This window comes from Nothoprocta perdicaria, unplaced genomic scaffold, assembly GCF_003342845.1.
Source record: "Nothoprocta perdicaria isolate Ctin4 unplaced genomic scaffold, notPer1 scaffold_36, whole genome shotgun sequence".
Taxonomy (NCBI): Eukaryota; Metazoa; Chordata; class Aves; order Tinamiformes; family Tinamidae; genus Nothoprocta; species Nothoprocta perdicaria.
Window position 1 is genome coordinate 1,531,963 of NW_020455599.1, and position 14,296 is coordinate 1,546,258.

General features: G+C 38.0%; 1 protein-coding gene across 1 annotated transcript in view; it reads left to right on the forward strand.

The window, feature by feature from the left end:
• The window catches only part of PLEKHG1 (pleckstrin homology and RhoGEF domain containing G1), a 122,737-nt gene that overhangs the window by 21,518 nt on the left and 86,923 nt on the right, over window positions 1–14,296 (forward strand). Inside the window, exon 2 of the mRNA XM_026044410.1 lies at window positions 3,372–3,446. Within this exon, the coding sequence (XP_025900195.1) occupies window positions 3,398–3,446 (49 nt within the window). The 5' untranslated portion in view covers window positions 3,372–3,397. The remainder of the gene's footprint in view (window positions 1–3,371; window positions 3,447–14,296) is intronic.

Genomic DNA, 14,296 nt, shown 5'->3' on the forward strand with positions numbered 1-14,296 from the left:
AGGCAAGGTTTACCTTTCTGATTAATATTGTTTGTCAAAATTTCTTTCTAATTTACAATCATAAACTTCATAAAAAAGAATGCTAAGCTGCCTTGATTCATTTAGAATTTGGTAGGTTACAGGAAGCAAGAGCATAGTTTTAAATTTCATCTTAAATATTTTAAATTTAACAGATAAAATATAATTTATAAAACTTTAAAATTAATCGATCGTTGAAATGTTTATTCTCTTCCACTAGTTTTGCTGCATCTCTCAAAGCAAACAAAAGCACAACCTATCTGCATGATTAAGTTTATCCTAGTTACGTAAAGAAGAAACATGTACCTTAATTACTTGGTATAAATTGTATACAATCAACAATTTATTTTTAGCCGGAGTGGAGGTAGTTTATGTTCATGGCGGGCAGAATCTGACTCTTTAGATCTAACGCACATTGATTTCCCTCCTTTTTAAAGTGGATGGTTTACTCTAGCTCAGGGTCCTCTAGCTTGACCGCACTTTCTAAGTATAATTTTAAAAATTGTAGATGATACTAAGGGGAAATGTTGAAGGCTGTTGTATACTGACACTGCCGTGTTTGCCTCTGCCTGAACTGTTTTGATCCTATAAGCATATGCAATGCATGCCATCTAGAAGAAACTGTAAAACAGCAACACATTTTAGACTGCGTTACCAAGAAATACTGGCGATAGTGACAAGGGCTTCATGAGTGTCGTGAATGTGGATTTTTTTCTGGGTGCAGAGTTCTGTTTCTTCAGCTATGTTAGGCCTCTCTGACTATCTCATACTGTGCTGCTGAACTGCTAAATGGGTAAATCAATTGGCAGTGATTACATTGCCTTAGATTACCCAAGCGAGCTCTTCAGAGAGACTAAAACTGTTATACAGCTCTGGAAAATCTGAACTTCGCTAAATACCCTATTTCACGTGCAGTAACTGAATGATTTAGCTTTTCATCCCCCGTTATTTTAAGAAAGCCAAGGTCATTTAGTGCCCATGTTGAATCCTGTTTGTTTTTGTGCAGGAAGTGATGGGTCACGCTCTACAGAGACAAGCACAGGCACCACATTAAATGCCTGCGAAGTGAATGTTGGCAGGTGTCTTTTACGTGGCATGCTTTCCGGGGCTGATTTTTGATGACATAAAAGCAACTTAACTTAAGTAGCAAGAAATGTTGGTCTGTGTTGGAGAAAGAAATTTGTACTTGCATAAATGACAATCAGGACGGAGGGGTGAAAAGAAAAGGAAGTTATGTCATTTCTATTTTTTCTAACTCCTATCTAGTTGCTCTACAAAAGGTCAATAAAACTCCAAATTTATTTTTAAGATTATCAGTTGTACCTCTTAACATTCTACTGAGTTACCCCATGAGCAGCATTTTCATGAGTAAGTCCTCCTATTAAAGATATTTTCCTAATTCTGTGTTAACTCAGTTTTCCTTCTTTCCTTTCCTGACCCCCAAATTACATGTACATCCACTTATACCCTGAATTTGTAATATGAACCCATTTATTTAAAACCTAGAATTTATAAAAGACATTTCCCTGAATTTTGAAATGAGTCATAGTAGTAGATACTGGATTTATTCCTGTGTCTCCTTCATGCTCTGTGTGATTCACCAGCTCTAATAAGTTGGCAGCTGGAATATGATTTGTAAACTTTCTCAATATTCACAAACAGTGTGTATCAGATCATTCAATGAAAGACATTGGAGGTAAGGTTACCAAGTCTTTAGTCCTGGTCCATGTATTTATTTTTGCCAGCTTTTTAATGATGACAGGCATGGGTAATTAAATTTGAGCAGTCTGTTTGGAAAAATAGATGCAGTGATTCTGAGGACCTTTTCCCCCTTGTGTGTGATGGTGTGTGTGTGTGTGTGTCTTTTTGTGGTTTTTTTTTTTCTATTTTTAATTTAATTCTGGAGAGTATTTACAACAAACTTAGGATTTTGGAGACCACTCAGTGTTTATAGCTGTTTAAATTCCCTGCATATTTGTTCAATAAATTTGTGACAATGTCTGTGTCTGTGATCTATGAACTTGCACATGTAGATATTTAGGTGGATAAAGTTTATTACTGTTAGTTTTAGGATGAGAAGGAATTGAAAGAAGATTTTTCTGCCCATTCCAAATGTTCAGTAGTAAAATGTTGTATTAAGCATGAAGGTCTGAAGTCCTTAGACCAAATGCTAAATCAGTGTTAATTCCTGAATAGAATGTAGTGGATTTGATCTTAAGTGAAGATATTATAGAATATCATAGATAGTAGAGTTTTCATCAGCTAAATATGAGACAAGTTTGCCCCTCGGGTGGTGGATCCTAACTTTGAAAGTATCTATTGTCTTTCTAAGCTTTTTACATGTATGTGAATCTGATATGACAACTAGAACCACCCTGGATGGGGAACCTGATATAAATCTTGTTCACTTAAAAACCTACACACCTTATGTACTTGAGAGGAAAGTTTTCTTGAAAAAAAGAATTGTGAACCATTTTGTTGATGTTTCCTCTCAGTTTCCCTGCAGGATGAGCTAGCGGAAGCGTCCCAGAGCTCTGTACTTGTTCTCCAGAGTTCTGTGTGCTTGAGTCTGCTCTTTTGAGAAGAACAATTTCCATGTTAGAAACAGGAGATTTAGTGACCTCGTTAGGAACTGTACAGCTAATACTTTTCATGCATGTACCTGCTGTGTAGTACTGTATACAACATGGTCCATGTGAGTTGTCACCCAGGTCAAATCCCTGTCCCAAGCAGAGCATGATTTCTTTGGCCAAGAGAACCTTGCCCTTTTGTTTTCATACTGTCTGTTTGACCTTGACGTTTGCTTGCACAGGAGGCAGTGCCAACCCTACTAGTGATGGGAAAATACTAAATAAATTGGAATACAAAATCCTAGGCTGTATGTTGGCTGTTAGCCTGTAGTGAAGTAGGGATATAAGACTGCTATGGTGAGGTGGGCTCACTTCCAGCCCAAGAAGCCTTTTGTCCCCCCTCACTGATGGGATGGAAGAAATATGGGGGTTGTACAACATGGTGAAGCTTCAGGTAAGCAGTCTGTTGAACGTTGGCTGTTATGGCACTCAGAGTGTTTTGTTGAGAACTTCTTCAGTACTGGGGATAAACAGCCCTTCTGCGCCAGCTGATGGGCTTCCGGCTGGGAATTCAGTTGAGGATAAAAATATCCATGGTTAGAGACAAATCTCCCAGATAGCATTGTAATTAATGTCTAAGAAGTTTTGTTTGTTTAGATATCTAACATTTATATGTGGAAATGATGTAAGCTGCAAATGCATCTTTCATTGCGATCTGGGGAGCGTGCTGAAGAAACATGCTGGTTTTGCTTGAGAAAGCCTTTTCTGCTTCATGTCCTCTAGGTCTTACCCAGACTGTCTCTGCTGAGATGCCAGATAAAACACCTGGTGATACAGAACCTGTCCTCAGGAGTGAAGGTTAGTTTTTCTTTTCCTTAGAATATTTTATGCTCTTTACTAAATGTCCAAGAGAAACCTTGAGACTTTGTGAAGACTTCTTATTAATATTGAATTAATGTTGTACATACACAATTATCTAAGTAAGAGTAACTTTCACTTATTTGGTTTTTTGGGTTTTTTTTTTTTTTGCTTATTTTCTCCCTATGCCTACCATATCATGCTTGATAACACTATAGCGTGTGACTTGGAGAGGACTAGTGGATTGCAAGGATTTAATCTTTGGAGAAGATGTTTGATCCATGTCAGATAAGGAGATCTTATTTGATGGGTACTCATTTGTTCATAGGGAATCCTTAAGTATCACAGAACCGAAGGTGAAATTGAAACATTTATGTGAAGAAATTGATCCAAGAAGGAATATGCATGACTTCTAGTAAAACAGTGCAATCTTGAAATGCTTAGCCGGCCTGAAAATCACACCACTTTATTTGTTTTTCTCTCCTGCTTTCAAGACCCTTAACTTTAAATACTCACCTCTGAAAAAGTGGTACTTGATTTTAGGAAAAACTTCCTGTTTAAAATCTATTACTCTCTTGTGTGTATGAATCTCTCAGAGCCACTGCTGAAATATTGGTGTTTGTTTAGAGTATTTTATAAAACTTATTTACTCCTTCAAGTTCAGGTTGTGAGATGGGTTGCTGTTCATGTATAGCTCTTGTCTAGGCTTTCTTGTCATGGCTGTCCTAACATATACTTGAATATGCATTTTGGTTTTTGAATTGGACTTGCATCTCAGGCTGTTTCATAGCGTTTCCTGGGCAAATCTAAAGTTATATATCTCATTTTGTTTTTAAATATTCTAGCTGCATTTAACACTAATTTGGACATTTTAAAGGAATTGTGGAATAAGATGCAATAATAACTGCAATAGTCACATCAATAACAGCAGAGAAATAATTCCCCTTACGTGGAAGGAAACTCTAGCTATGCTGGGGACTACAAAGAGCCTTTCAGTTCACTTCTATTTTATTTATTATAAAGCTCAATAGATGTTACTATGAGAACTCTCAATAGAAGAAATAGAAACAGCTAGAGCTAGTTTTTCAAAGGACTGTGGTCTGTCCATCTGTCTGTGTCTCTCTCACGATTCATATTCTGTGGGTCCACCTTATAAATCATTACTTTAAAAAAATACTCCAGTGAAGTCCAGTTACAACCAAAGTCTGGTTTGCATCTTGCTGGTTGCCTTCCTGAAAGCAGCCTATGTGGCCATATTCTTGGTTCTCCCAAGTATTAATGGAGTCTGAATGTTTCATAATATAAATTAGTAAGTTGACAGTTGTGTTGAAACACAGAATTTCTTTTTGCCTGTGAAACGATGGCAAACACTGCTGAGTTTTGGTCTTCCAGCCTCGATGAGGACCTGGGATAAACCATTAGTTAAACCTAAGGAGGATTCAGAAAGTTAAGATCAAATTTGATGGGGGGGAGGGGAGAAGAACGACATGCTCTGTGAAAGGTAACTTTATTTTCTCTTACTGCATTTTAATTCACAGCCTAAGCAACTGCCAGTGTGCGAGTTGTAAGGTTTGGATTGGCTTTATGTCAGGAGCTGCGGAGAGCGGGACTTGTGACAGCTCCGAGCTCTAGGCAGAGCGGAGCAGGGTCTAGGGGAAGGAAGGGGAATAGGTGGAAAGAGTTGCAGAGCAACTCGTAAGACAGACTGTAAGGTTAGAGAGGACATCACAGGTATCAGTTTGCAACCATTTCCTGCTAATTCCAGCCCTAAATTGCGATGTTGGTGCTGAATAAAGGTTTGTTCATGTCTGGCTGTGGGTGAGGGAGGCAGGGAGCTGTTTGTTTCGTTTTGGCTTCGGAAGGCTCCTATGAATCCTGCAGTGTCTCTCAGTTTCTGTAAACCTGGTTTCATTTCGCCACAATTGCCAACAGGTAAATAAACTTTCCAGAAATTTTTTTGATTGTTTGTGGGTTTTTTTGGGGGTGTGTGTGTGGGGAGGTGTCAGTCTAGAAATTGCCTGGTAGTCTCATCATTTGTAGGCTTTTTTCTTCTTAAAGATGTGAAAGAGACATCTCTTTAAGAGAAAAGATATCAAGAGACTGAAAAACTTGCAAATTTTGCAAAATATGCACAAAGTCCTTACAGACTTCCCATTTGCTTGAAAAATTTTCCTTCTGAGCAGGATTTTTTTTTTCCTATTTCCAAGGATCATCGTATGCCCAGTGGATCTGGAATTTGGGGCAGGAAGGGAAGGAGGTGTGTTAGAAGAGATTCCATTTTTCTCATATTTTCACCTCACAACATTCCCCTCCTAGAACTTTGTGCTGTTTACAACAAGTTGAAAAATGCTGCTCCCCTCTCCAGGCAGTGAGTTTTCTACATTTGTGCGAACTCTGTGCTACACGTTGTGCTTCAGAGCTTTGTCTCAAAACTCCTGATGGAAACATACTCTTGATTCATTGTTCCATATATATAATAAGAAAAAATAAATTTCAGGTTATTGCTGCTGTAACTGCATCTTGCATTTAACAGCATTCATGTTACTGTTAGACTTGCATGATACTCATGGTTTTTTTTTTTTTTTTGGCAGATTCATATGAAGGATTAGCAATGGAAGCTCAAACTATCAAGAATCTAATTATATGCTCTTTGGAGAATTTGAAATTCTTCAGAGTATTTTGGTTTGCCAAAAACAATCTTAATCTTCCTTTACACAGGTTGGGGGATGGCACAGGATGTCAAATAATTAAAAAGTGCTATGGTCTGGAGTAACTACGGGTACCTGTAAACTGGGCAAGTCGTTTTTACTGTTCATAGAAGAGTAGCTTCATTTAGCACTACGATGGCCTCTGGCAAAGCGAACGTGTGTGTGTGTGTATATATACATATATATACACACACAATAAACTACAGAAAAGCCAAGCATGGCTGCAGAGCAGAAACATGTGCGCCGTGCTCCTGCAGTTGTTCTTCCATGGGAGCTTGTGCAACTGTTGCTTTGCAGTTGCTTGCTGTATGAGTGACACTTGTGTGAAAATAAAACTTTCAGGAAGGTTCAAGACTTGAAATTGCCAGGGAGCCTAAACCCAGTAAATCGGTTTACTTCATGGCACGCTATTCTTTGCTTCTCTCTGAGATTTCCACAGCTTTGTTCTTTCTTATAGTAATCTGTCTTGTAGCCAGCCTTTGTGCTTGCCTGATGTATGTTTTTGTGTTTTACAGTAGCATCTAATCAAGCAGAAACACAATATCATGCTATGCATGTTATCAAGGAAAGCTAAAATAGGAAAGCTTTCCCTGATGCCAAATTTCTCTGCAGGGTTTCAGAGTACCACAATTATAAGTCCTCTGTAGTTTTTTTTTTTTTTTTCTGTGTGTATGTGCGTACATGGACTATGATAGAACTTATACAAGATTGTGACCTAATCTCCCATATATGCAGAAGAGATCAAAAAAGACTGCCTGTTTTATCAGGAACCTATATATACAGTTAAAGAATATATTTATATATATTTATAGGGTAACAGAAATGCATTGCACTTCAGCTGTCCTGTTTTTTCTTTAGAATCTGGTTAAATTTTCGACGTTATTTTTTTCCAGACTATAGAGAAAGGGAAAAACATCATTAATACTTCAGGTTTTTGCCCCAAGTACAGGAATTTGGAAAAATAAATGTGCGTTTTCCTATGAAAATGAATATTTTAGCTTTTGAGGTTCAGACAATTTCATGGTGAAACTTGCTGCAGTTTTAGTTTTCATGACAGGATGTTTTATAAACTGCTGGACTGAGGAAAGCTCAAAGCAGAATAATTTTCAACAACTGGAAACAATTTTAGCCAAATGTTAGTGCATTCCAGGATAGTCTAGATCAATTACTAAATTAATGATGTTGGCCAAGTAACTAACTAATGCCATAAAATATATGTAGTAGAACTTCTGATGTAATGCTCTATCTTATGCTCAAAAGAGTTATCACAGTGTCTTGCTGTGATAATACCTTTGACTTTCTTCAAGCAGTCTATATAAAGATGCACTTTAATACACGTATGTTTCGATTCTGCTAAAGAAAACAAATTAATCTGGATGTTTTCTTTTTAATCACCCGAATATTTATTAATTGTGAAAAATATATACTCAGAAACCTGATAGAATATCTAGATAAAACAACACTACTAAAAAAACTCTAAAACATTATATTAATGTCTTCTAATGATACTAAATTAACAGTGCTACAAGGTAGAATATTTATACTTTGAGAGGCTTTTTTATATAAATACTCTGCTGCTCTTACTAGGCATATCCTTACTGCCAGGCATATGGTAGCAACAGCTTTAGTACTGCCTTGAAGGACACAAGCCTTGTCTTTGATCATATGCATCTCTGTATTTACTTAGTGTTTATATGGCTTACTCATATGTAGGAATGCTTTGCTGATCCAAAATGCGACTGAGTCGGACTTAAGATCAGGCTGTTTAATTTCTTATGTTTAAAGTATTGCTGCTACTTACACGCATAAACATTCATGTGAACAGCTTTTTTCCAGGCGTTTTGTTGCTGCTTCCCTCTTCAATGTATATTAATATTTGTGTTTTGGTTGGCTTTGAAATAACCTTATTTGTTGTGGCGCCCTTCTAGCAGTGAGACTTCCACATTCATAAGGGCAAAACTGGAATGTCCAAAGTGTTGGCAAGGTAGCTGATTAGCTGCAAACTTTATGGAAGGCAGTGTTGCTTTAACCTAGCAGTGCCCCTCCCTATCCCTCACCCCCCACCCACTGTCCCATATAACCACCTTAAACCTGGAGCCCGTGGAAGGGGACAAGTGAGAAATGAGCTTCCTGTAGTTGCTGTGACTTAGTCCTTGACTTGAGCGTTCCCAGTGAGTGGGCAGGTTGTTTGCTTTTCTGCTGCCTCTTCTGTCAAACCCTTTAGAGTCAACAGTTAGGTCTATAAATGTCACTGCTGGCTTTGTGCTGTAGGAAAAACCAGTTCCTGGAGATTTTCTTGCTGCAGAGGTGCAAAACGTTTGCCCCATGTGAAAACTGCTTTTTGAGCCTGTGTAGCTATCAGGGTGTAATAGATTAACACCACAAAACCACCCCGCCGTGATCCATATATAAGTGTTTTCCTACAGCAAAGCCATTATATTCCATTTACAATGGTTGCAGTTAGAACAATGCCCTGTGTCAATAGCAGGAAGCAGACTGAGGGTATTTCTGTTTTAGCCTGCATAGAAACTGCCATTCGCTCTGTGGCACAGAGCAAGTCTCATGGTTGCTGAAAAATCTCTCTCCAACTTGGAAATTGGACAGTGACAGGAGAGCTCTGCCTATTGTGCACATTCCTCCTCATGATTGCAAGGGGCTGCTGTGTTTCACAGCTATGGCTTTGCAGTGGAGTTATTTGGAGCTTGAAATGTCTCTTTTGCAACCCTAGGGGGATGCTTGCTGTATCACTGTTATGAAAACCTGTATTAGGTTTCTCCGAGCAACCTAATTGGATGTTTTGGTTGTTTTTCTCTGCCTAAAATAGCTGAAATCTTTGAGAGTTGAAGCTAAACTCCCACAAACACTTCCATGTGTGTTATTACTTCCCCCAGCTGCCTCCTACCTTGCTGTGTTTGTCCTTCCTACTAGCACACAGAAGGAAGCTAGTGATCCACCTGGGCTTTATAAACAGACAAGTCCCGGGGGAGAAAAAGATTATATCACCGCAAAATATCCTACAGTAGCAGCAGTGTTTTTCCTTCCATTGTGAACCTGATGATAGCAGTGGGAACCTACCAGCTGTTACCCTTCTTACTCATGAGAAGACTCAAGACTTAAGCCTGCTTTATAACTTCTCTAACACAACTCTGCATGCTATTTCTGCTGTATCATTTGGCATGTTCCACAAGAAAATGTGTGTAAACACAGCCCTGTGAACTTCTAATTTTCTCTGCTGGGTCACACTGATGCTGTTTTCTCTGTTACTTGTGAAGTGTGTTTGCACCTCTGACTTCCATTAAGGCCTGTTCATTTGTGGCAGGAATCTCAGGGTTAGGTGGGTCAGGTTAGTAAGTGCTGCATGTTGCCTTTAGCCAAGTGCTGGGGAGGTTTTTATGGTATGCATAGCAACGTACTGTTATGTGCTGTATTTATTGACGTATGTTGTAGCATACATTTGTCATACAATTTAGCATTACTATACTGCTTTAAGTTATGCAAAAGTAGGTGAGAATCTCTTCTAAAGCTTTTTCAGACCAGTACTGTATGTGAAGCCATAGATATCTGTTCTAATAGTGCATTCCTAGGCTTAATGGTTCATCACTGGTGGGGAGGAGGCAAAGGCATTTGTGTGCTGATGGATAGTGATACTTGGCTGTACGCCCTGTCCCCCTGCTCCTGTTTGTTGGAACTAGCTTCACTGTGCTCCTTGTTCTCTATTTCATGCAGCTTTTTGCTGACTACCTGAGGAAAAGAGGTGACTGGAATAAAGTGTGTGTTGTGAGGCTTACAGAAAATGTCTCACTCTGTCTTCTTGATCCCAAAAACTTATGACCATCAAGTGAGACTAGGGTATGAAAACTGAAGCAAACAGAAGATCTCGGCTGTATATTCAGAAGGTAGTAGACATTTGCCAAAAGCTACAGTCAATGCACAAAGTTCAAATGAGTTGAAGGGGAGACCGGAGAAGTTTCTGCCATCATCTCTAAACAGAAAAGCCATTGCAAGCCAAGGAAATCTTTTTAACTGAAAATAGTTGGAAGCTAACAGAGTGCTGTTATGAAGTATCATGGATGCTTGCTGCATTTTTACATGCAGCGTATTGTATTCTTAGTCTGAAACACGGTGTTTCTCAAAGTACCTTCATGTAATCCTCCTGCACCAGATTATTTTTTCCCTACCCACAACTCATATCTTCATTTTCTAGCAGCTTTTAACACCCAAAGTCATATTTGGAAAGAAGGTGAATTGTCTTGAATGTATGAAGACAATACCTGAAATTCTCAAACCTAACACTTAGAAAAGGAGGTTGTGAGACCAAAATAGATTTGAAATAGGGGAGAAAAGAAAAGCAGAAGGATATGAAAGTGAATGTTCAGTTTCTGACATGTCACTGTCCTGTCTTCTCTCTGCATCCTGGGAGAAGTCATCCCATTGTTCTTTGATAATACTGATTGATGACTGTGTCATTTCTTAAAATTTGGGCTAGCTCTAATGCATTTGAGATGAGTATTGGCAGCAGCCTTAGTAAAAGCTCACTTTGCTTTTCTGTACTTGCATGGCACACTACTTTGCTTCTAGTCCCTGTACAGCTCAGTTTAACTTCTCCAGTAGCTTAATGATACTTCGAAAAAAAGTTTCAGAGGAATTTGATATCTTCATGAAAGCACTATGAACTTTGTTAGTTACTGGGACATGCTTTTTGGGGCCCACTCCTTCCCACCTCTCTGCTTTTTCCTTGAGTTGCCAGAAGAATGTTTTAAACTTCTTTTAACCTTTTACACTTTCTTTAAACTTCTGCAGCCCAGTGGAGTGAAGAGGAGATTGTTCTTGCTCCCTTGATCTAGGGCAGTGGAGAATGGTGGTGGGCAGACTGTTCTGGACACTGTGAAATAACCGAGTACACAGAAGCCCTCTCTTCTCTAGAAGTGAAGATGCTGCTTCTGTATTACAGGAGTGATGAAATTGCCCTTTACAAAGGCTGGGCTATTAACTGGTAGAATAATGTGTTCTGTAAGTACCGAGCAGTTTCCATGGTGTCCAGGTTGGCTGGTTTCCAGTTGGAGATCAGTATTCCAGTCATCTACAAGTTATGTTCCTTCGATCAGACCTAGAAAATTCTGAACTGTGTGCACTTTAGGTTTAGTAAATCCATGCTTTTTAAAAAATCTCTCTCTCTCTCTCTCATTTAAAAAAGAAAAAAGGAATTACCTTTTACTCTGTCTCAAAAGTAGTTCATTCTTAAATAAGAGTGTGTTGAACTTTGATCTTTTCCTTTTGTAAAAATTGTTTAAATCATGATATAGTGTGTGTATATATATAAGGTGCACATATTAATGTATGATGTGCAATGCAAAATAGGGAAAATGAGTGTAGCTCTTATGAACCAATCAAACATGGTTTGTCATGAAGTATGCTTATTTTGTGCCATGGGCTTAAAGCATCTTTGAATGCTAATGATCTGCCTAATTTTTACCTTCACTGAAGTTTCTGGTTAGGAGAAACATAAAACAATGTTTCTGAAGGAGCAAAGGTTCCTTGTTAAAACAAGTGGCATAATCATTTACTTTGCATCCTTTGTAAATATTTTTCTCAGTGGGATGTTATTTAAAACCGACTGAAGATGGCATGTTTCAGAAGCTACGCAAACTGTGAGCTTGTTTTTTCATTTGTTTTACATTTAGGTGGCAAACTATAATTTGGCTGTTACCTTGGCTTAAATTTGTGCCAGAATAAATATTGCCAATGGCTTTTAACAAAATGATTGTATCAACTTCACATATTCACACAACAACTTATGCCATCCCATCCCCAAATTGCTCCACAAACTAAGGTGAAATGCAATAGGTAACATAACTAGATTTCCCAGAATAGAAATGTTAACCATCGGCTGGCATTGCACTAAGCTGCTAACTTTGCCCTGCAATTGGACCAAATTGATGTGATCCATGTGACTAAAAATAGGAAGCATCAAGGACTCTCTCTTCCCTGTGCTGGCAAAGTAGAACTGCTCCTGTCTACTCTGATCCTCTCAATTACGAGAGCCTGTGACTATTGTAATTGTGCTGTCATATAGTTAGTAGTAAAATTCTTGCTTATGGACTTATGTTCTTCGTTTCATAGTTAAGGAGATGAGCCCATATATTAATCTTGGTGTCAGTCAAGTGATAACATTTCAGTTCCTCCTCCTACAAACAAGAATTGTTTGTGGTTTACTGTCAAGCTGGCTAGGTTTAAAAGGGTCCACTTAGCGTTTTCAGTTCAGCTCAGATACTACAGATGTACTTTGACGCTTTGCTCCAGCACTCTATCAAAATTTTTAAGATTTAGGAAGGATCTGTTGGTACCTCATGTATGACCTGAGCATTCTCCTAATGATGACTAAAGCTTTAGTAGTTGTTAGTGGATAAGCAATGCGAGTTCCCTTTTCAGTGGATGTTCCTGGGGAAAGTTAAAAGGTGTCTAATTATTAATATTATTCTTTCAAGATTAGATAGCTATTAATAATATTATTCTTTTAAGATTAGATAGCTACTTTACTTAAAGAGGATGACTGATTTACATACTTATTCATTGCTTTTTGTATCTTGCTTGACATGAGTCTGTCTTAGCATCTTGGATATGTGCAGCTAGTCCTTGAGAATTCACTGCAGGTTTAAATTTTCTTCAGAAGAAACTTGGGAACTACACTAGTAGTTGTCACAGAAGACTTTGATAGAGATTGCACCCTATGATATTACAGTCTAAAGTGTGCATGACTTGGACTGAAAATATAAAAGTCCCATTTTATGATTGCAAAAGTTTGCAGTGTACTTTACATCTGCTCTTTATAGGTCAGAAATCTAGTGCTTCTCTTAATTTCTTTATGGGAGGTCCTTGTTACCAAACAGAACAGTTATTTTTGTCAGAAGCGATTACTGAACTGTAATTTAAGACACAATATTTACAGCAACCTAAAAAGATGCAGTTATCTTGAAATTTGTTATCTTGGAAATCATGACAGAAAAACAGTTTCATTTGTCAGTTCATTGTGAGCTTGGAGTTTTTGACGTTTGGCTTTGTCTTTTGGGAGATGACCACAAATTGCAGTGTTTTTAGACTTCCTGCTCCCCACATTTTCACAGGTAAGGAAAGGAGAACTCCAAACTGCTGCCAACTGCAGAAATCTAAAATACTAGAGATGAGAAATATTAACAGTTTAAGTTAATCCCTCTATCAGTATTAAGATTGTTCTTCAGTTGTACTAATGGTGTGTAAAATGTGTAATTAATTACTTTTCTTTAGAATCAGCAATGTTTCTTAAATATAAATCAGATCTCATCTCCCAAACTTGTTTTATTTCCTTTCTTAAAATTTCTTTCATATTTTATCCTGCTGCTTTATCCAGTAACATCCTAGAAACTTGTTTTCAAATTTCCATCCTCCATAATATCCTGGGCCTTATCTTCAAAACTGACTCGAGAACATAGAAGGATAAGAGGGAAAAAATTACTGCTTACTAACTTTAAAGCAAAGTTTGATTCTGGGAGTTGCATTCTTTCATCCTGGGGTGACCACAGCTTTAAAGACCTGCAGATCCAAAGCAGTAAAACAGGCAGAGATACAAAGAGGTTTTGCCCTCCTAACTTTGTGCAGAAGAGGAGATACACAGCAGCAGTAACCTGTATTACCACTCTTCTCTGAAACTTGGACAAAAACTAGAGTTAGCAAATACAGCTGTGCACTATTAATTACCAGTTAAGAGCTCCTTTTTTTTGTCTTTCAGTCACCTAATTATGTGTGTAACAGTAATTTCAAACTAAGAGGCATAGATACATCCTAAATTTAGAGAGATTAATTCAGAAGAAGTCTTAGTTGTTACTTTCTTGGTTTTTTTTTCTCTCTAAATTGGCTCCCTGTAGTTTAATTTAGCTTAAAAATAGGGAAATTGCAGCTTGCTGACAGACCAGAAAGAGTTGGCTTTGATGTTTTATGAGCAATAAAATATTAATAGAAACCTTTTTCATGTTTGAGTGATATGTCAAACTACTAAAGCCTACTTCTCGAGGAGTCAGCAAACTGGCCCTCATTGTGGTGTTGTTGCAATATTGTCTGATCCCAGAAGGAAAAGCAAAAGAGGGGGAAGGATGGGAGACAGGCTGTCTC